Here is a 23,947-nt window from a genome sequence, read left to right as displayed (position 1 = left end):
CATTCTCCTATTATGTTTTCTTCTTTTTCCACCTCAGCTCAGGATCCATATGTTTACTTTATAGCACAAGCATTTTGAGTTTCACTGAACCTTTTAAACTGAGATTTTTAAAATAACTTGAGAATGTTAAGTCACTGGGGAAAAACGATAGCGATCCGCTGGCCAAGCCAAGGACAGGGAGCAGTCTGATCCCTGCGCTCAGTGGCTCCAAATTGGTCTTGAGATCTCATCACTCAAACTTTGCGAACTACTGAGCCCAGGTGAGCAGCCCTGCTATCCACTTGCTGAGCCTCCTGACGTGTATGGGGAGATGTACTGTAGGGCCATGTCTCCTGTCCCCGCCCCTGGCTGTAGAGGTCCAGACACACTGCAGAAACACTGCCTCTCCCCCAGCTTGTCTGCGTTGGTGTCCCTCAACCTCCAGGTATTGTTCACCACCGCCTGATCTCATGCCTGGCCCCCAGAAGGGAGCTGCGCACACACAGGGGCTCTCTGCATCAGCGTCGCCTCCTGTCTGTATTTCAAAGCCCCATACAACCAGGCGGTAAACAAACCGGAGTTGTGGGGCTGACGGCATAGGAGGGGAAAGCTTCCCGCAGGCCAAGGAGGGGCAGAGACCCGCGGGGCCGGAACAGCACATAGTCCAAAGCAGGGCGCTCGGTTGGCGGGACCGGGTGCATCTCTGCCACGGCCCCCGTCACTGCCCGCGCCGCCGGCCCTGCCCCGGGCGGACCTGGCCGTGCCGCGGCACAGCAGAGCGCTGTTGTGCGTGCGTGCGCCCGTGTGCGTGTCCCTCCGCGCGCGCGGTGCCCCGCCACACCGCCCTTCGCGGCCAGCACCCGGAGCCGCCTCGCCCCGCCCGGGGCCGCCCCGCGGGAGGAGCCGCCCCCGCCCGTCCCTCCCTCCGCTGCCGGCGGCGGCGGGCTTCGAGGGCAGCGGCGCGGCGCAGCGCGGTAGCGGCGGGCGCGGAGCCCCCGCGCCATGGGCGGACGGCGCGGAGCGGCGGCGCGCAGACGGCCCCTCCGGGGGTAGCCGCCCGCGCCCCGCACTCGCGGAGCCCGGCATGAACTGAGGCGGGCGCGGAGGATGGCGAGTGCCCGCAGCCCGCGGTGGCCCCTGCGCCCGGCCCTGGGCGGCAGCGGCGGGGGGCTCCTCTTCGTGCTGCTCTGCGCCTCGGCCGGCCTGCCCCGGAGCGGCCAGCAAGTGCTGCGGATCGGTGAGTGCCGCCCGCGGGCCCTGCGCGCTCCGGTCCGCTCCGCGGACACCGCCGGCTCCCGCTGCCGGGACCAGGAACGCCGCAGGGGACTTGCCGCCTCCGGGCTCTTCCCCTCCCTCCTGCCCCGGGCGCTGCGCGGGTGCTGTCTAGTGCCGGGGAAGCGGGATCCGCGTACCTCCCGCGGGACGCGGGGCTAAGCGCAGCCCGCGGGGCCCCGCAGCGCCGGGTCCCTGGCTGCGGGCGATGCCGGCTGGGCTGTCCCCAGCCCGTGTCTTTCCTCGGCGGGGCGTGTGTCGGGGAGACGGGCGCAGCCCCCCCGGTTTGCTCCGCTGCCGGGCTCCTCGGGGCTCTGCGGGTGCGGCTCCCGAAAGTTTGCCTTGGTGCGCGGTGACGGGGCGCGGGAAGTTGGGCGCGGGGATCCCAGCGGAGCGGGTCCGCGGCAGGGTCCAGGGCGAGCATCCCGGGAGCAGCTCCGGGGCAGGTGGGCGAGGAGGGGCGGGTGGGCCAGGAGGGTGTCACCGCAGAGGCGCTCCGCAGCCGCGGGTGTAAAGTGCGCCCAAACCCGCTCTAACTTGGCTCCCCGAGCCGCGCCGTGGGGCCGCAGGAATGGGTCAGTGCCCTTATATGTGTGCCGAAAAGTACTGAGGTTTCCGGCGCCGGAGGAGAGAGCGAGCGGCTGCAGCCTGTGCAGGGCAGCCTTTTGTGGGGGGGACGTGTTGGTGTCCTTTGCCCTCGGCCCCCAGACCTGAGTGGGGGCAGCTCCGCCAGTGCTGTACGTACGTGTAGCCCCAGAAAACAGGAATTTATTTTTAAGTAGAAAACTCCGCACCATGGAAACGGGGCTCAGTGCACAGGAAGCCTCTCTCCCTACAGTGGGTTTCTTGTGTCAGTCAAGTGAGACGGTGAATACAAAGTATCGAAAGAGTTAGGGGTTAGGAAAAACTGCGGAAAAGATGTAGGCTGAATCTGTCACACTTCTCTTTTCTCTGCCTATCCCTCTTCTGCTTGACAAACACTGAACATGAAGCAAAACCAGAAGTTCCTGAGCAGAGTAAAAGATTGATGCCTTTTGATCTGGCAGGTGTTAACCCTGCTCAGCTTTCCTCACGAGTCTTCCTTTAAACATCACGTGGAAAGCTCCTCGCAGGGTTAGAGAGCAAGGGACCCGATGACTGACACATTTAAATAAATGGGGTGCAGTCCCTCAAAGTGCTGAGCAAAGGGCAAAGGGAGGGAGGGAGGGGGAAAAAAACTGAATGCGCTGGGCACCTTATGGCTGAAAATCTGTAAGTTCGTAACTGTCCACAATCAGTGTATACTCACTCTTTTCTCATGGATGCCGATGAAGTTTGCTGTTTCTTTGCTCACCCCTACAGTGTAACTGTGCCACATTTGAAGCTGAGGGGAATATCTGTGCACAGGCATGGAGTACATGGAGCCCAGAGCTCTTACAGATGGGTAAATTCAGGACCAACAAAACTTGTGGAAGAAAGTAAACTGTTCAAATAACTTCTCCACATGATACAGCAGGATGCTTTGGAAATACACAAGCATCTTCATTGCTGCTAGGCAGCCTTAACTTGCTTAGCTTCAATGGGAATAGTCTCTGAAGGAAAAATGAGCATGCCAGGGTGTAAAGGGAAACAAATTTGCTTGAACATAGTCTAAATGGTTAGCTCTGTGCCGGATGAAACCTTGGCTTCACCACTGGCATCAGCACTGCAGGGACTCAGGCAGAGCTTTAGGGTGTGCACTCCTGATTCTGTCACCTTCCCTGTTTAAGCAAAGCGTAACTTACTTTGCAGTTTCTGTTTGGTCTAGCAAGACTCCCAGGCAGTTGCCCACGTTGCTTTTCCCTAAAATTGCTCTGCGTGGTTTGTAGACTCTGCTGCAAGATCTGTGTGTATCTCTATTTTGGATTCACTCCATCAGTGCATGCAGCAATGGTACCTTAGTACTGGTTCAACTCTGTTGCTTCCACCACAATGCAGAAAATGATAAGTATGACAAACTGCCCAGCTTTCAGTCACAGCAACCAAATACACATCCAGAGAGATGCTGCTGGAGAAGAAATGCTCCTTGTCTGTTACATGGCTGTGAATGCATAAAATATTAAATGTATTCTTATTACTACAGTTATCCTGCCTAAAAGGTAATGATGTTATAAAATATTAATCCTTCACATCTGTTAAGAGCAGCAAGTTTCTCTGTGGAATCTGTCATTCACAGAGGTGACAAACAGAAGTGATGACAGTAACTCTTCCAACACTCTTACTGATAACATAAAAAATCATCCCAAAGCATTTCTGAGAGTGAGGAAAGTGCTATTAAGCCATCAGATTTTCTTCTTCACATTTTGGTTAATTAAAGAAAGGAAAGCACTGTTGTGCAATGGTGCAGCAGTTTGCACCTGAGTAGTTTAATTGCATTTTCCACTGTTAGTGATCTGGATTTATTTCCTTTTTTTTTTTTTCCTTAATTATCATTTTTCTAGCTTCTAATGCAAATAAATGGATTATCTTGTTGATATTTAATTAGTTGAGAAAGGACACACAAGCGATAGGAATTCTAGCCATTTCTCAGCATCTAGCTAATGACTACCTTACTAGCCGTCTAAATAAGAAAAGGAGGGATGGCAAGATGACAAGTAGTTTAACTCATTAAAATAAAAAACACGGATTTTGAAATAAGAGATAGTTTTCCATTTCACGTAATACAATACTTGAAGTTTACTGTCTTACTGAGTATTTGTTTCATGCTCATGTTAAAAAGCTGTTCCTTGATATATGAACTAATACCATCTTTATCTACACATAAACCAGGTAGGCTATATTATATAAGGGCATATTTAAAGTTCATGAACCTAATATTTTTGATTTAATACAAAGGAATTCCTAGTTTTCACAGTGCGTCAACCTAAACTTCCTATCTATCCTGCTTGTACCACTTGTATAAACTAAATTAACTGAAAGAATAGAAGGGAAAATAGAAGTAAAGACAAACAGGTGCTGAGTTGCAGAAACAGCTTCCAAAGCACTGAAATCTTAGCAGCAACAAAATGAATTTGTTAATACTGCAGAGCTTTCTCATATCTTACTGTATGTCCTTAAGGCCATTTAAACTTCTTAGTGGGTTATAAGAACATATTTCATCAATATTACATGGAAATTTATAAATGTTAGTCATTCAAGCTACATTCTGGATTAGAACTCACCAATAGTTGAGAAACTACGCAAGCTATTAACATATCACTGGAGTTAATGAAAAAGAGAACGTGCCAGTTTTCAACAAATACCGGTAGGAAGTTATACTTGGATGAATCTTGGAATTAATCTCTGAAATTAACAACTCCTGCAAATGAACAAATGAATAATTTTTAGGTTTCATAGAAATTGCTTTAGGTGATGAAATAGATACCCTTGAGTTCATACCAGAAGTAATTTTCAGTAATTTGTGTATTTCTGTAGTTAAATGGAATATTTAAGCATGGGCTCATGCTCTGCAGTAATTTATTCCTTACTTAAGCAAAAGTCCCGATGGTTTAGTGAATTGCGTTTTCAAAGATGCAGGATTAGCCCCATAATATTTCTCTCCAACTGAGAAATACAGGTTTCAATCAGACACGTGTAAGTCAACCTAACTTACAAAATGTTATTTTGTAATGAGTTGAAATCTTCAATATACGTTTCAAAATGCACGTCTATATTTTCCAAGCAGGGCTAGAGCTGTGAGGTTTTTTCCTGTATGACATTGCCATTCCCACACTGTGAGAATGACAAAAAAGACAAAACCCTAATTAATTTCACTGCAAATTTGCTACTTTTTGTCAGCTCTGAGATTTTGTTTGTGAAGGGAATGATATTATACATTTGGGCTTCATCCGTGTGACATGGCAAAAACTGTATCTGCAAAGTGTTTATGAAGGCATATGGCCCTGTCTTCACTTAACATCTTTCATTCAGGCCGCAAGTACAACCTCAATACTGCTTTTTCATTACAGTCTTTTTGTATATCCTGGTCAGTAATAACGATTAAATCCTGCTTCCCCCCAATATTTTAAACAACTGTCTCTAATCTTCTTTTCTCAGAAGGGCTTGATTTGACCAACAAGACTATAGATTGTACTGCAGTAAAAAAAATCCTATCCAAGAACTGATTAGTTTTACTCCACAGCTTTGGATCTGTAACCCGCAAGCCCAGTATGTCCTAGTTTTTGGTTGACCTCAGATTTTAGTTTGCAGTAATGACTTTATGATTTGGGGAAAGCTTTACAGTGGGAATGTTATTACCCTTCCCTCTCTTTCTTTTTCTGCTGAAGGTAGTATAGTATTACCTAGAAAATAATTAGCTTTCAAATGATGAATTTGCTTTCACTGAGCAAAATCAAAATTCAAAATTAAAACTGCTTCATTATTCCAAATAATCTTCTTTTTCATTTCAGGTAGAGGAATGAGTATTTGATAGGGCTGCTGAAGTTCTTTCTTTTTTTTTGTATTCCTCTAATAATGCAGAAAGTTCCTTATATTATCTTTACAGCTTCACCTATACCGAGACACAAACTAGCAGAAGGATGGCACAGACACTGGGAAATGTGAATCAGTTATATGATCCAGTTAGAAGTGGTCCCTAAGAATCAGTTTTGAGCTTATTTTCTTGAGTCCATCAGGCTCTTCACAGTTCCATGTTCTAGTGTTTTTTCCCTTTGGCCTTTCAGACTGCACCATCGGAAGTTTAAAAGAGGAGCATTATAAATTCTGTTAGCATCGAAGTTGTTCCCACGTTCTGCCTTGGATCTGCACATGCAAACTTGGTCTGTTTCAAGGAAAATTATGTTTACAGCACATTGATTCTGGCTGGGGTTCAAGACCAGCTATCCTTCCATATTGCTAAGTGGCAGGGAGGTCCTGGTGCAATGCTGAGTAGGTGGAAGTGACAGTCAGAGTGCTGAAGTACCTCCAGAAATACGGAGCAGGACTTGTTTTGAGTGAGCAAGTACGTGAAACTCCTTGTTCTACCCACATATAAAGGAGTGGCAAAACTTCTCACAGCCATTATGTCCAAGCAACACTTCTGCTAAAAGCATTATCACAGATCCTGAGGCATTGCTTTGGCTCTCAGATGGAGAAGGGACGGAGACTTCCCTTAATCCTGTGGTACATCACTGAGACCTTAAAATGGGATAAAAAAACCCGAAACAAACCAAAACCCGCAAAACCCCAATGCTTATTTTTTTTATCTTTTAAAGATCAAGTATGCTAAAATATAGTAAGAGCCATTCTCTACACTGTAGGTAATACAGGCTTTTCAGTTCTAAATGTTTTGGACACAATAAGCAGGAAAAGACACTTGTTTATGCAGTGGATCGAAGGTTTTGGGAAAAAGAAATTGCTATTTTAAAGGAACAACTTTAGGTAACTATAAGAAAAGAAAAAAAAAGTTTGGAAATACGAATTTATTGTCCCCTTTGGATGAGCAATGGAGAAGAGTCTTGCCAGAATGTTTATATGCTGCTTGCTGCCACTCACTTCTAGTAAAGATCACCTTCGCTTCCCCTCCCAGGGGGAGATGTGTCATTAATATCCTCAGCATGCAAGCCAAATCCTCAGGTGAGTAATTAGGCTTGCCTAATCTGCCACTGCTGTTTCTGCAGTTAATGGCAGTCTGTATGTCAGCCCAACATATCCTAAGTATTACTTAGTTGCTTGCTTCTTTAATGTTAAGTGTCTTCTCCTACCCTAGAGCTTCGGCCTTCTTGGTTCACAACAGTGCACACAAAAGCTGGTAGGTTTCTAACTCCTGCAATGAATGGCAAGTGGCCCATGCATCTGGGCTTACAGCTATGTCTCTAAACAGGTAAATCAAAGGATGCTACTTTTAAGTCTTGCCTTGTTATAGCTTTACCGAGCTATAGTAACACTACTTCTGTATTTTGTAATGCAGCGGAACGATTAAGCAATTAACAACTACTATTAATTGTGCTGTCTTTAGGGGAAGCTGGATTCTGTAGATTGGTTTTATCATGATTCTGCAAGACAGACTGAGAAGAAAAGCTGTATGTATTCATACATACAGCTTATATTCATGCATCTACTTTATATTCTTGGATCATGTAATTAGAAGGCAAATCCATGGAAATTGGTGCTTTGGGGGTATAGCATGTGATAGAAGGTTATACTGAACTCATTTCCTTACTGCTTTGTTTCATGTAGTGTGAACTTTCATATTTCAACAAGAATTGTAATTAATAATAACAACACTGATATTCTGAAGCAGTAGAGCTCAGAGTACTTCACAAAGCACATACAGTTAGTTTTATTTTATGACTGGGGAAGCCAAGGCCACATAACTGAAGTGTTTTGCTGGCAAACTTGTGGCAAAGCTGGGAGTGACTTCATGTCTCTTGAGTGCCATCACCCCAGACCTCTGGCCCACTGCATCACAACCTTGACATTTCCTTATAGTCTGCAAATTAGGTGAAGATTTGTATTGATCTTTTGGAAATTAGTAGTTTGAAATGCTAAGTGTTGCTGCTACAGAGGCATAGGTGTGTAGGCAACTTTTATGTAGGTGTTTTATGTCCTGAATGGCTTGCACAGGCTTGGAGCTCAGCCCTGGATGTGCAGTGCAAAGCAGGTAACACTGGAGATGTTCCCTGATATTAGAGGATTCTTTGAAGAAGCGGAGTATATGCCTTCCTCTCCTGATTTGGGTAGTGGCCAGATTTTAAGTGTGGTATCTGACCTTAGCCAGAAGGCCTTCAGAACCGTGGCCCTTGAAAGTGCCTTTTCACTGCCCAGATTTCTGTGGGCATCTTTTCAGCATGGTTTGCCATGTCCTCTCCAATCTTTGCATCTGCTCAGGAGGGTGCTGTTCTGCTAAAGATCAGGCATGGTAAGCATTAGCAAGGGTAGTACAGAAGAATTTCAATGTTTTTCCCCCATTTTGGCACTCCTACAGACTACTCCACTATGACACTTTTGCCCCTGTAATTATGTGTATTTTGAATACAGAAACATTTTTTGTACCAGTTCTAGAAGGATGTGCACTGTCAAGGTGGTTAAGTGTTTTCACTAGGCTGTAGCTTCCAGGCAAACACAGCAACCCCTGTGAATTGGCCTGACTTGTTCTCTTGCATCATGTCTGTTCCAGCATGATGCTTCCCTCTTCCCCAAGGAAGAGTCTAAGCAGTTTGAAAGAGGCTTTCAGATAATATTAGCCATGAGCAGGGATGTAGACTGTACCATCGAAGCAGTTGAAGTCTTTATCAAATATTCAGGTGTCCTTACAAACTTCTACAACCGTGCTAGCTAGGAATTAACTCTGGCTTCACAAAATACACATCTCAGGGCTCAGAGTCCCTTGCTTTCACTGTGTCAGTCTCAAGCCTGATGAAGATATGGAGAAATGAAAATTAGATTCACCAAGATTTAAATATCCAGAGGGGAAAAGAAACCCCGACACAATCAATACAACTTTTGCTTTCACAAAAATCACTTTTTCTCTGCTTGCATTCAAGAAAAGATACAAGAGAAGCCAAAACCGTTTTAATCCTCCTTCCTGCTGTGCAAATGGCTTTCTCCTAAATGTCTTGGGGGCCCTGTGCCAACCCAGTCATTTCTATAAAGGCTATGAATAGGAAGCTCGGGCCTGATGGAATGTGAAAAGTAGTTTATGTGAAATAGTTACTTCATTTTTGAGGAATTGCAAATTAATCGTGATTTCTCTGGAATGGTCCCAAGAGATTCATCTCAAGACATCAAGTCCATATCAAGCTTAAAGGCTTCCTATCAGTAGTCAGAGAGGAGGCCAGGTAGCTGCAGCAACAGGGTGACGTATGTAAAACACTGATTATGTCAGTGTCACAGAGAAAGCTGTTTAAAAGTTAGGTCAGGTTTTTTAGCTGTACTACACTTTTTCAGAGACTATTATTCCCTGTCAGATTGGCTGGTGAGTCAAAATGAATGATGAATAACTTCAGCAATCTCATGTGGTATAGTAAGAAGCTATTGAGAACTATTGAAAGAACTAATAGTGAGCCACTTAAAAATTCTTTCCTACAATTTGGAATCAAATAAATTTAAATTTCTGATTAAAATATATTCATGTTCTGGTTTTGAATGCTTTTATTCATCTTTGGATTCAGAAAGTGTATAGGAAGTTATTTAAAAATCAAACATCATCTTTGTTACCCTACTGGAATGGAAGATGAATGAGTAAATATCTTGCACAGGGTGCAAGAAGGACATGGAGTCACTACTATACTGTTTTCCCTTATGACTGCTCAGACGCATTTTGTACGATGGACAGTGCTCATGCTAAACAAAATGGCTTTGTTAATACAATGCTATATCCCAGATTTATTTGCCTATACTTAAAAATATTAAAAGCAAAAAACTATATCAAAAGAGTGCAGTAAATGAGGCAGAAATCCTGAAGAATAATGTATGCACTTGGGTAAGAAAAGATGGTATTTTTAAGTTGCTCAGTCATCACCAGTTTCATATTTCCCATATTCTGGGGTTTCACTTTTTAAATCTTATATGTTTATATAAAAAGCTTTTGGTATAATTCTATATCATCATGTAAAAACCAATCAGAAATGCAGAATGTTCCTCTTCTGCCAAACGGGCATGGCAGGTATCACTAGTGCAATGCAGGATGGAGACCTGTGCCACCTGTCAGCAAGAGATGTGGCTGTTCTTCCAGTGCACCTGGCTCTAGAGAAGGATGAGACACTTCTGCTGGTCTTTTTTCAGAGGTGTTTGGTGATGGAAAGCTGTCTGGCAGCGCAGCAAAGGGGCAGTGCATGCTCCTGGCTCATACAGATGCAGGAACAAATCCAGGCAAGGGACAAGCTTGTTTCTGCAGCTCTGGGCAACACATGCATTGTGCAAACAGGTATGGTAGGTACTTCTCTGGCTATTCATATAAAGCTGTCAGTGACTGCATTCACAGCACCAGACTATCAAATTTTAAGTCTCTTTGCCTACCCTAATGACAGAAAGTAGAAATACAAGGTTTCCTGCTTCTCCATTTGGAAATGGTTTGGCAAAGGTCCCCCTGAGGACACACAGCCCTCTTGTCTGTAACACAGGTTCCCTAAGCCCAGTGTCAGGGATCTGGCCAGGGAGGGAGCTCGCTGCAGAGAATGGCTTAGTATCCCGTGCATGGGTTTACTTTGAAATGAGACTGCTTGGATTTTGACTGTGCTAAAATTCACTGGGGGTGACTTACTGGTCTATGATGTGCCGCTAAGCTGTTGCAGTGGTGGTGCTGGGGATGACTTCAGCACTCACCTGCAGGTTGCTGCTGCACACAAAGCCTCACAGAGCTGACTGGATGCCATCAAATGCAAAGTTCAGTGTGCACTTGGCTATAGATTTTGTCCATGGTTATAAGCCAAATGTTGATGCAGCTCAATGCATTGAGTGGATTTCTTCTCTGCACAGGAACCTTTAAGGTTCCCAGTCTTGCCTCCTCTGTTTCTGCTTCCCTTTCCTCTGAGTATGGAGATGCTCAGCTCATCCAGCCACATGGCTGTGGTACATGATTCAGTCCTCCCACCAAGGCCACTTTCAGAATTTTGAAGTGAAAATGATGTCTCTCTTCTTGCTATCTCTGATCCAACAACTTGTACACAAAAAGCTTTTTATTCTTCCAAAGCTGTTTCCTTTCAGCTATGCCAAACCACCCCAGAAATGTATCAGTGGGGCACTCCAGCAGCCAAAGTCTAATGTGAGACGATGTTTTCCAACTGTAACTATCTCGAAAATTTTCATTTCACATCCAAATTGTTTACTTATCTGCTAGAAACATATGTTAAGAGAAGTTAAGGCTCTGTTGCCCAAGGTGCATTTTAATACAGGAGAAGAACTGCTTCAGGTATTTCACATTACATCTTCTAGCTCTATCTGGTGCTGTAAATTATAAAGCTGCTCCAGTGAGCTGAACGAAGATTAAATTTTTGAACACTGTTTTCTGAAGAATGCAGATTTTTCTCTTTGAAATGAAGAATCTGTCGTGCATCAGTGTGGCTCACTGCATACCTTGCTGCCCGAGCCTTTTTTTTTTCTATTAGGGTGCCAGGCTGTTCCCTGGGGACCATGTCCTGTCATTGATCCATGTACTGACATTAAAAAGCATCTGCAGCTGGTCTGAGTGTGGGATGTGCCCTGAACAGTAAGTGGTGTGGGAAATTGTAATCCTTCTGCTGTCATCTTGAAATCAAAACTGTCCGATGAAGGAAAGCTATCAAGAAACATTTATCTTCTCATCTAAAGGGCAGATTTACATTAAATACATCCTCGCTGTGAGGGTGGTGAGACACTGGCACAGGTTGTCCAGAGAAGCTGGGGATGCCTCATCCCTGGCAGTGTTCAAGGCCAGATTGCACAGGGCTTGGAGCAACCTGCTATAGTGGAAGGTGTCCCTGCCTGTAACAGGGCAGCTGGAAGTGAATGATCTTTAAGGTCCCTTCCGACCCAAACAGTTCTATGATTCTATGATCTTGTAGACCTTCTCTTGTGCGTGCCCAATGTATGTATGATACACAGATGTGTTTAAAAAAGAACCCAATCCAATTGTTTGCAGCATCCAAGTGAAACGCGCTGCTGTTTTACTCAGACGCATGCTGCTATCATGCTGAATTCCTGGCTTCCAGCCTTCTCTTCTCTCTCTCAGTGTGTGGAGATCTCATCTGTGTTTATTTCCTTCTGTGCCTAACATGGGACCCTGGAAGGAAGCTGTGTGGGTGCTTCTTTAAAGCAACATAGTACCGAGAGGATCGAGTGTTGCAAACAGTTCTGTGCCTCTCTATAAAAGGATGAATTTAGTCCTGTTTCCTCTTATGAATTGTATTCCATGTATGCATATAAAAGCCAGACACTACAGCTGCCCCAAATGCTGCTTGCTCAAAACTGCAACACAACTCTCTGGTGCAGACACTTCATGGGGCCAGAGGATGTTAACCAGTGTGGGAAGAGCACCAGTGTCAAGGTTCTCCATGGCCTCCTCTCTGTGTCATCCTCATCAGCTTCACAGGGAAGAGCAAACAGGGAGACCTGGTATCATGGCACCTCATTTCCTTCCCCTGTGGCAGCTATGCTCCCTGTCTTCTAGGAGCAGCACATGGAGAAGCAGCAGCATGTCCTGTACGTTGAAGTGGTGGCAAATATGCCTGGGACTCTTGCAGACAGCATTTTTCTGGGTGAGTGGATCAAGGTCACATCTGCTTTGTCAAATTCTCCATCAGCAGAGACACTTGAGGTGCACAGCATACATCTCAACCTTTTCAGCAGTGCTGGGCTTAGCACCGAATCAGAAGAGAAAGAAAATATTTTTTGCTAATTAGATGGCTATATGCTTTATGCCCTCTGGTTCTTTGCTTTAAATGGGAATGTTTCTGTGTGTAAGCAGATTACTTCTGTGTTAATCAGGGTGTTTCATAGCCCATTTTATATAGGCAGAAGTTAGTCCTGTTTTCCATGATGTATTGGAATACTTTGCACTGCAAGATAATGAGAAAGGCTGATGAGGGAAAAGAGAATGGCCCTTTATAAATTCAGAATAATTAATATGACAACTACTGTTTTAAGATGACTTATGTACTAATTTATTTCTACAAGTCCATAAGCGAAAGGGTGATGAGATCCCACCTTTTCTTCCTTTTCACAAAGGTAATTTCAGGAAGCCATTGTATGAAACTTTGTCCGGAGTATTTCTGTGAGTGCGAAGTTATTATCATGCATTGTCAACAAAAAGATGAATCTTGTTTCTGAGCAGCTGTACTTACCCTTAGTAATTTCCCTCTGTCCTGTGAGAAGTTTCATCAGTCAGGCTAGATCTGTTTTCTGTGTATTCTTTTAGAAGTATCGTGCAAGAAAACAAAAACTTTAGCAATTATGCCTTTCTGAAACTGCACCAAGAAACAAACACAAAACACGGCCCATCAGTGAGGGGTGAGGGGAAAGGTGTCCGAAACAGTCTTGGGAGCACCCGAGGTGAGGAGGAGGTGCTCCAGGTGCCTAAGCAGGGATCCTCTGCAGCCTCCGGAGAGACTATGATGAAGCAGGCATCCACAGTGCAGCTGTGAAGGACCCCAGGCCAGGGCAAGTGGAAATGCCCTGAAGAAACTGTGGCCCATGGAGAGCCTGTGCTGGAGAAGGTTTGTACTTGCAGTCCATGGGGAGAAGCCATGCTGGAGAAGGGCAAAGTGTGAGGAGAAAGGAGTGGCAGAGAGGAGCTGCTATGGACTGACCACAACTCCCCTTGTAATGCTTAAGGTGGAGGAGGTAAAGAAGTTGGAATGAAGGCGTGAAGTTGAGCCTAGGGTAAGGGGGAAAGGTGGTGTTTTAATTTGTTTCTCACTATCCCAATCTGTTTTCATTGGCAATAAATTAAATTAATTTTCCCTAAGTTGAGCCTGTTTTGCCCATGCCAGTGACTGTTATGTCATCTCACTGTTGTCTTTACCTTGACCCAGGAGCTTTTTAATCTTAGTTTTTTACCTCTGTCCTGTTAAGAGGGTGAGTGAGAGAGCAGCTGGGTGGGTGTCTGGCAGCTAGTCAAGGTCAACCCAACAACTAGGAAGTGGAAAAATTAAAAAGGATTATGTCCAGGGCTCATCTTTAACACCTTTGGGTAAGAATAGTGTGAAGCTGCTTCTCTCCAATGGCTTTTAACTGCTGTTGTAAAGGCTGGCATTTCTTAGGTGGGAGACTGAGCTCCTTGGTGATACCAGCTGACTATACATTTGCACAGTAAGAAACTGGATTTTAAAGTAATGTAATTAACTAAGCTTAGGAGGTGCAGAACAAAATTTGATGGGGAGCTTTAATTAATGGTAGAATTCCTGGCTTTTGTATTTGCAACTCAGCTGTTTGCAATACCAAGAACATATTTTATTATAATTCTTAGAATAATGTAATGATTCATGGTATTTTATAAGAAGTAATATGTAGTAGTGGATATAAATTTATGTTAGTAAACTCTCTTCAGTGATTATTTGATCCATAATTCTAAACACACCGGAAAAATCTGAATGAAATATAGTTACTGCTCGTGCCAAATTGTCAGGTTTTATATCTTGTTATCACTGCTGAATTAAGTCATATTGGAGAATTAACAAGAATCAAAGAAGTTTTTAAAAGGAATAGTCAATGTATTTAGTTTCACATTTTAGAATTTCAATACACACAATTTGTTCCTTCATTACTCCTCTTAAGTTAAAACAGAGACAGGTGGGGTAGAAAGAGGTGATGGTCAGCCAGACTTCTGATTTAACCTCTTGAAAGCAAGGCTTGTAATTAAAATGTTGATTCCTACCAAGTAAAGTAGGTGTTAACACGCTCCTTGGGCATGTATCATATTTAAAATCACTTCCTACTTTTGGCAGGGATGAAGGAAGCAGGCACAGACTTTTTCAAAGATTAAAAACTCAGTCCTTCTTCCATAGTAGTCAGTTTGTTATGAACCCCATTGACAACCGTTTGATTGACACGAGCTTCAAACTGCTCATCTTTAGCAGATTTAAGTGCAAAACTTCTTTGAAAACCAAGTCTTTTCTCTTATCTGTGAGTTCTTACAGAAAATCTGTGATAAAATGGGGTACAAAATAAACTCTTCTGATTCTCTGACCTTTGTTTTAAGTGACAGACCACTTTTTCTCAGAAAAAAAGACCCAAAGGCTACTTTAGCTCTGCCTCTCCCAGAGTCAATGGAACTATGGCAGTTTATAATGATGAGGTTCTGGCAAGTGTGTTATTCTGACAGAAGAGAACAGTTGGGCAATTTACTGCAGCTCATCCAAACTGCAAATGAAGGTTCTGGATTCCATTACGTTGAGGAAATCAACAGTAATAAGCCTCGTCCTACTTCCTTTTTCTCCAGCTGCTGAGTTTTCAAGGTCTCCCACTTTCGCAAAGGTTTCCTTCCCTGCCCTGCTTGTTGTCACCAAGCAGAGTCATGGAAAGAATGCCAGAATTCACTAGTTTATAGTAAGAACAGATGCTATCAGGTGTAAGTTGTTCCAGCTACTGATGGTGCTGTAAACAGGCTTGAAACAGAGAGCTGGAATGTCTTGTAGCCAGTTTCTAGAAATAGCGTTATTATGCACATACAATCACATGGTTGGAGCTAGCACAGCAAACATTAAAAGCACAAACCCCTATTTATATAGAAGAATGCCTTGTTAGAAAAGAATCTTCCTTTATGCAGCTTAGCACGGAGCTTCTGATTCAGTACACAAATATATCAAATAAGGTCAAGTATGATACAGTTTTGGTGTCATGCTGAATTCATGGTAGAGCTAATGTTGTTACAGTCCTGTTGTGACTGACATAAACCTGTCACATTTTCAATAGGGTGATTTGTGAAATATGTAGAAGAATCAGTGGAGATAAAAATAGGTAATGCAATAACAGCATCCATCTGGTCATAATTTTGCTTGTGTTATACTGAGTAACCTGATTAAAAGGGTCATATTTAAACGTAATCTGGCAAAAATGCTTATAACAATATGAGTGAGAGAGAAGGAACCCAAACTGTTGAGCTTTGCAGACAAGTGAGGGGGTAATACATCCATCCACATGGGGCACAGCCCCCGTCACCAGCAGTGAGCTCCAGGTATGGAGGGGGGCAGCAGACAGCTCCCACCCTTTGTGAAACCTCTTCTCAGTGGGAGAACGGTAGGCAGCCTGGTGCGTTTCTACTTGATGAGAGCCAAAGTAAAATAAAAAGACCCTGAATGGTATGCTACAAAGTAGAAAATCTCCTTTGTATTCACACTTAGGATGGTACACGGGTCTCAGGGTCCCCATGGCCTGTGATTCTGTCTGAATATTTTGAGGTCATTCAGTCACTCCTATAGCTAGTAGAAATGGTGCATTTTGGGATGGATTAGCTTCTGCCATTCTTCATTACATGCTCAGTGGACACAGGAGTATGTTACTCAAAGAAAGGAAAGGCAGCTGCGAACATGTAAAACACAGTATCACAATTTGTTAATTTGAATTTTCCTCTCACATTACCAATCTCTAAATACACAGGAATACTTTGGGTGAGGTCTGATCTAAGTCTGAGGAGCTCCCTGACCTCCAAAGAGCCAGATGAACTTAAATCATCCAAGAACAGGATCTGTTCAGTTTTTTTTGTACTGCATCCTAAAGAAAACCCCATTGCTGCTAGATCTCTTTTGCTGGATAATAATGCTGCATTTATTGTGAGACACAGTAATGCTTATATTGCAAGTGAATGAAGGAAAATGGAAGGAAATACGTAAGTAAATAGGTAGATAAAGGTCCAAGAAACAAACTATTTGCTGAAGAGCTGGCCTACTGAAGCCCAGGCTTGTCTTCTGCCTCTTCCCTTCCTACAGTTACTGCAACCTCACTGCCTTTCTAGTTCCCTGTTGACCTCCTCCCCACAGAATCACCTGTGATTCTCCCCTTTCTTCAAAGTCCTCCTGCCTGTCCCCAAATAACAAGCAGCGAGAGACAGAACTGTTGTTCCCAGGACACACACAGCCAGCAGACCAAACTTGCAGGTAATGAGCTTTTCCCTCAGTGAAGCCGTTTACTGCATTCCCCAAATAGGTTTTCACAAAATCTGTAGGAATTGCATGACTTTGAGGTCTCTACCATTTGTCAAACTTGGCTAAAGGTGGCCAGTGGTTAAATTATTGGTGTTAACAGGACTGAGATGATCAGATAGCACGATTTTGCAAGCTTTGTTTCTTTAGAAAATCCAGATGGAAAAGGGACTTACGTTTTTGGCTTGAGAAATCAGATGCATCTGTTATATACAAACCAGATTATATCCAGGGTAGCAAAATACAGTTTTCCCCCATTCTACACTCTCTGAAGATGTATAATCAAAACAAATTAAATCTGGTGAGATTTGTGTTTCTTGTGGGGCAAGAGCAGCTTAAGATGTGATGCTACTTTCCTTCAATCCATACAGGCTTGGTACCAACAGTATCTTTCCTTCCCCTCCAGCCTGGGAGACAGTGCAATCAGGATGTAGACAGATGTAAAAGGAAAGATCTTTGATAACAATTTCTAGAATACCAGGCTCATCAGTGTTAAGCTTTCTCTTCATTACAGGGAAACATGTTTCAAGAATTCAAGGAGCGTAAGATGTTCAGAACTACGCTGATGTTTGTTATTCAAAAAGTGTGATCTACATCCTTCACACGTCTCAAAATTTACACTGTTCTGTTATGTTGTGGAAGACTAGTAAAGCACAAAATCAAAGAGAGAATTTTTTGTCTTAATGTGAAAGCCCTTTGCAACACAGAATATTCATCATAAACATCTATGTATGAATTAGAAGGAAGAAAAAATCCTTGCAAAGAGAATGTACAGTGATCAGGGGATATGATATCCTCTCCTACGTAAAGTGGTGGAAGAGGAGCTGGGATTTGGAGAGTCATTTTCTCAATGACTCAGACTGTTGCAATATGAGGAAGGGACATGGGTCCATTAGGAAAGCAAATGATACATTTCTACAGTGATATCTGCATATGGTGATAGAGTATACATATGGACCACATATGGTAACAGGAACAGCAGTCCTGAAGCAGTACTGTGCTGTTTGGCTGTAGTCATTTGCTGGCATACCAAGGTAGGTTATAGTCCTCCAAATTCCTGTCACCGTTTTTCAATCTGTGCTCCTTTCTCCTGCCCTCTCAGCCCTAAGAAAGTCAGCTGGAGGTTGCTTCTGAAGCCTGCAAGCTTGCCTTATAAAGGCGATAATTTTTATGAGATTCAGTGATTGGAGTTCTGCTACAATAGCTCTTTACTGCAGTCTTGCTATCTCCTGTCATCATGAGCTCAAGCACCAGTACACAAGGAGGGTAAAGAAAAGGAAATGGAATGAAAAAACCTTAGATAAGAGCAAATTGGCAGTTTGATGGTAATCTTAAGTATGTGGAACTGTGTTTATGCACACTTTCTAGTAAAACTCAAGTGCTTTCCAGCATGCAACATGCTTAAGAGATTATGGAGTGCAGGATTTATTGCAAAAACTCTTACAAAATTCTCAAATACGCTTCTCTTATCTGGGCATATTGTGTTGTGCCCCAAACTTGAAGGAACAGTGTGCACTTGGGCATCTAGCAAGTCACATGTATGTGCTTATAAAACTGCCAAGACAGTGTAAGAATGTGTTTTCAGCTAATGGGGAATAAAGGATTTATTTATTTTCTTTTCAGTAGGGATATCTTTTGTACTCAATTAAGACCCAAAGATTTCTGTATTTCTGCCAGGATAAGAAAAAAAAATAGCAAATTGTAAGAAAGGCAGCAAGTGTCCTGGCTTTGTAAGTCTTCAAAATTCAAATAACTGGCAGTGACAAAACAGTGACAACTCTGACTGCTACTGACAGTCTGTTGCTTTTACAGTCACCTTCCAGGGCTTTATTGCTTATCATCAGATAGAACAGTTGGCCCCGATGGAAAAGACAGGTTGCTACAGATGACAGGATCTTTACAACAGGCAATCATGATGGCATTAGTGTTTATCCACTGCAGTAAGTATATAAATCACAGGAAATGGGCTTCCCCTTTGAGTCGGAATCTGTTGTGTTATTTTTGCCCAGACACAAATATTTATCCACCAAAGGGTGAAATTGCCAGATGCAGTTCATGCTTAGTCCAGTGGGCAGTTAGAGAATATTGTCCACAGAGCACAAACATGTTTCTAGAATGCTACTTGGAGACACAGATGTTAAAGACTGTGTATTTATTAGAGAGTTCTCCCTGCAGTCTGTGAGTTAGAGGTATTTTGTAAACTGTAAGTGTAAATGAATAGAAGGTTCAAATGGGTGCTCTTCCTCTTGTGAAGTCTTTGGTGGGAGAGTGAGGTAACATATTGTGGGCATACTGTCACCAGTTCATGTATAAAACTCAGCAGCTTAGAAAAGCAGGTTAATTTTACCTAGGTAAATACTGATACGCAATTTTAGCTCAATAGTTGGGCAGTTTATTTTTATAGAACAGGCACTTCCCAGAAAATGTTACATAAATCAGGGGAATTTATAATATAAGCATCCTCTGGAGCTTTTTCATTCCAGTTTTCAATGTCAGACAGCATTCAGTGTTTGAGGTTTGAAAGGAAGAAATTAGAAAATGTAATGGAGTATTATGGAAAAGTATCCCTCAAGAAAGCTCTTTCCCAGCTTCTTATCCTTTGGTGTTTTGCCCGTTACTAACATGCATGAATTCTGCATTTAATCTTATCTGATATAATCGTTGTTGTTCTCGTTGTCCCTGTGTCTCATCTTTTCTTGGATCCCACTGAACCCTCAGTTCTCAGTATCACCTTGTAGCAACACATTACCCAAGTTAATTATTCTTTGTATCAAACAGCATTTTCTTTTATCCGTTTCAAATTTGGTGCTTTCCTATTTCACTGAGTATCTTCTTGTATCCATACAAATGAAAAGGATAAACTGGAGAGGATAATCTTCTGTCTGTATCCTTCTTGCTATTTTCTATATCTGCATCACATTTTCTTTGCTCGGCTCCATCTGTTGGCCCCTCCATCCCTAAAGGCAGAGCCTGAGCTGTGAGCTAGCCTTCATTCCCTTTAGTATTAACGGTCAAATACAAATAGTAGTTGTGGTTAAAGGTGCTGTTTTCTTGAAATCAAAAGAAAGAAACAGCTAAGAGAACGGAAGGTGATTACTTTTCCCTCTGGAAGCTTCCTCATGGGAAATTTTGGTCCTGAGAGGAAAATTCCAAGGTTAAAGAACAGTAGCAGAAATTTCACAGCTTGGAGCGTGCATCTGTGCTTTCAATTCTGCTGTCTTTCACCTTTGTCAGAAAAGGATGCCCTGAGAGGAGCAGCATCTTCTGATCTCCCAAAAAAGCCATTCTATTTGCCTAACTGCCCTGCAGAAGTGAGTTCTGTCCCGTAAACCCCTGCTGTGGCTTTGTGGTTTTTTGACATGGCACTCCAAGGTCACCCAAATGTGCTTTTTATAGCACTCCTCCCTCTGCCTCTTGAGGGAACTTTCTTGTACATAGCAAAGTTTCACCTCTCTCTTACACAAAGCCTATGATGTTAGCCTCTAGAGGTACAGGTATAAATAGGTATTGACTCCTGTGTAGCCACTGATGTAAAGGAAGTGGTAATTTTCCATATGTAAATTATAACATCAGGCCTTCCATCCAACATCCAAGTTAACTTTTCTGAAAGTGAGTTGTTCCACCCCCTAGACAAGGTTTCCTTTGAAAACTGCCTCCCACCTTGTATTCAACACCCAATTCTTCTGGAGCTATCTCAATTGCCCTGTTCTGTAGGGTTTTGGTCACTGTCTTGCTAGCTGTATTTGTCCACAGGTAATGCTCTAATACGTGTTGTATGCAATAGTGAGATCAGCACCCACATAAGAAAGACACATCAACATGCTCTTTGATCTTGTCTGGAAAGGCTAGGGTGCTTCCCCAGGCCTGAGTTCAGCTCTGGAAGTAAAACATGCAATGATGTAAGCGATCCTGTGGGGCTTTCGTAGAGATTTGGCTTACTGCACAACAAATAAAAATGGAGGGTTTCCTTAAGTTCACAATTGTATGTGTGTACAAGTCAGAGGCAGGCACGATCAACCCGCAAAGTCAGTTGTCTTATTCAAAAAGACAAAAGCTAGCTATAAAATCAAGAAAGCAAAGGGTGTACCCTTGACATCTTACACTTGCCATCTACTTTTAGTTCTACAAAAATCAGGGCTCTAGTTCCGTGTGTCAGCATTGCTATCACCCTCTTCTGTTCCCATTTGTGCTATGTATCTCATTCCTATGAAATGGGCTTCTGCTTGCAGCAGCAACTGTTTTCAGCTTTTTCTTTAAAACAGATGTTATTCTTTATTATAAACTGGGGAGGCATATTGTAACCAGATCCTTGTGTTTTCAGTATGGTATTTACAGAAGTGCTGTAATTTGGCTTGCTTGCACTGAATGTTCTTGATGATAAAACCTCAGGCTTCATTGGAGCAGGGTTAGGCCAATGTCAAGCACTTACAGACATTGCTGTCTGCTAGTTTTCTGTTGTTGGTACATCAACAGATGCCAGCCAAGACTGTAGTGGTAAAGTGAGTTTTTCCAGGTATGTGTTACTGTGGAGGAATCAGATATTTATAATGATTCAACTATAGTGACACATATCCAACTACAATGAAGCGTATCCAACTAGGTGCTTGGAAATACGCCAAAAGTTTTTCATGGTTGCCAGCCTTAACAGTGTATACTGCAATATTAATATTTAGTAGTTTAGTAATCCTGTTGCTCATGCAGGAATTCTGGCAACTGTAGAATTGCTGAGAATCGATTTTTGGTAAAAAAAAAAGAAGAAGAAGAGCAATTCTTTAACTACTTAAATCTGCTGAAAGCCACGCCAGGAAGAGCTGCTTGGATTTGGTGGTTTGGTTTTTGGTTTGTTTTTGATTTTTTTTGGTGTGAGGGGGCTAATAACAGGAACTTACACTGGAGGACTCCTAAGATCATGACAATGGGTTATATGCCTACTACCAGAGGAGAACCAGCCCTGCAGCGATGGAGTGTCTCTTTAAAATGTACTTTACAGCCACAATGAGCCTGCCAGTTCTCCTTCTTTCTTTTCTTAAGAACAAAAGGAAAAAGAAGAGAACTAGACATAGTCAGGTGCCAGGAGCTGAGTAAGTGGTATTTCCTTTTTTCCCCATGGTGAGCATTGCACATTTCACCAAGGAGCAACCCTGAGGAATAGAAACATACTGGAGAAATTCACTGTTGTATGTCATAGAATCATAGAATCATTTAGGTTGGAAAGACCTCTAAGATCATCAAGTTCATCTGTAAACTGCCAAGTCCACCACTAAACCATGTGTGATTGCTTGAATAAAATCACCTTCACTGTCCCTGCTTTTAGCTTTACTGAAAATCTGAAGTGTACAATATTTACCTGTGCACATCCCCAGAGGTTTGCAGGGACAAACTTGCTTGGATGTATACAAGCAGACACAGCCAGATCAGTCCAAAAGAGGTATCAGTGAATCATTGCAGAACGCACCCCAGGCTAGCATGCTGTGTCAAGGGAGCACTAGCGTGGTTCCAGAGTTTCAACTCTAGACGTTGCTATTATTCACCCACCTTGGGATGCCGATAAAGATGGTTATTATCTGTGTAGACATGCCCTAACAAGATATCTGCGGCACAAGGTGCTATACAAGCATGCATTTTCTAAAGAAGCAAATGTGAAATGTAATTTGAAATAGGAGTGAAATTTTACCGCATCAAGCTTATATCCACATAATAGCCTAAAAATTGTGAATCAATAGAAATAGAGAGGCTCCCTATCATTAAGTGGCCTTGCCCCATGCTATCATAGAGTAATTTGTAATAGAGGGAACACTGAGGTTGCTTAATTTATACTTTTAGTAAATAGAAATAATGCTTTACTGCCTAGGTCAAAAAATCCATTTTGTATGGAAAAAAACCCCACATCCTCATACTGTTTCTGTGACGAGCATCTTATCCTCACAGTCAGATGAAAATAATACGGGCCTGAGAACATACGCATTTTAGTGCTGTGAGTCTACTCCCTCTTTAGTTGCGGTGTCTTCAGACATGTCTGGACATGAGGCTCTCCTTGCACTAGCAGAAGGTTCTGTAGACCCATCCACCAAAACAGGTGACAGCCCCACTTGAGAAATTGCAGTCATTTGTGGTGGCTGAGCTCTGCTGTGCTCTCACCAGATGCCCACCGGTGGTAGGCTTGCATTAAGTTACGCTTCCGGAGTGCATCTTCCCATTTAGCTTCATCCAGATGAGCAATAGGTTGTGTGCCCCAAGACTGCTCCAGAATGCAAGCAGAAATCTGATAACTGGGGGCGATAGCAGATGAACTTCAAAAACACACTTTGAGCTTTGGCTGAGCTAAAGTGCTACGTGTACCTGCTCCATAAGGAGTTTTTCACTCACCTAACAGCAACAGCCATGCCGTTGCTACTGAGCAAAGTATGTATATACACTGTGTGCCCTATATCTTAAAAAGGATATGCTGTATGTTTGAGTGCTCCAGATTTTCACTTTGTACTGGATCTATCACTCACAGATTTCTGTGCCAAATATTTTATTTGGCAGCTGTTCTTCCTTGGTAATCCAACAAACTGCGGTTGTGCTAATAACAGAACAAACCCAAACCGCTGTCAATTGTGACACTTCAAACTACAGCTTTTAATGAAAGCATGGACAAATCTTTATTGGAGTGCAAACATTATCAGCATCATCCTAACAGCCAGTCCTGCTGAGGAGGATGTGTGACTGTAAACTGGGGACATTGACAAAAGTGATGGTAAGAGCAGTCAAAGGAAGTGTGAAAAATTGCACACTGGCTGTGATAAAGTTAGAAAAGGAAACCAGCAAGTGAAAAAGCAAATATACTATCAGGAGCATCATGTTGTACACAGTGAAAAACTATAGTTGCCACAGAGCAAGCATGAGCTGGAGCCCAAGAAGTGAATCCCCATGGGACTGCAGGCTGATTTAGTAGGTAGGATTTAAATTTAGTTCAGCATTGTTATAGTGGGAACCCGTAATAATAATTTGCAATTTCTTAGGAGTTTCTGTCTAGTTTGGGAGGAGTGTTGTGGTTTAAACCCAACCACAAAAGCTCGTTCACTCACCTCCCCACCCCGACCCTCCCCGCTCCCGGAAGGATGGGGAGGAGAATCAAGAGAATGTAACTCCTACGGGTTGAG

General features: G+C 43.1%; 1 protein-coding gene across 5 annotated transcripts in view; it reads left to right on the top strand.

The window, feature by feature from the left end:
* Positions 1–923: 923 nt before the first annotated feature.
* The window catches only part of GRIK1 (glutamate ionotropic receptor kainate type subunit 1), a 170,678-nt gene continuing 147,654 nt past the window's right edge, over positions 924–23,947 (top strand). For all 5 annotated transcript variants that reach the window (XM_065676788.1, XM_065676786.1, XM_065676787.1 and 2 more), the window contains exon 1: positions 924–1,216. In XM_065676788.1, the coding sequence (XP_065532860.1) occupies positions 1,087–1,216 (130 nt within the window). In that variant the 5' untranslated portion in view covers positions 924–1,086. The remainder of the gene's footprint in view (positions 1,217–23,947) is intronic.

Source organism: Lathamus discolor, chromosome 4 (genome assembly GCF_037157495.1).
Source record: "Lathamus discolor isolate bLatDis1 chromosome 4, bLatDis1.hap1, whole genome shotgun sequence".
Classification (NCBI taxonomy): domain Eukaryota; kingdom Metazoa; phylum Chordata; class Aves; order Psittaciformes; family Psittacidae; genus Lathamus; species Lathamus discolor.
Note: the sequence above shows the minus strand (reverse complement) of the source record. Positions and strands in the feature narration are given on the sequence as shown.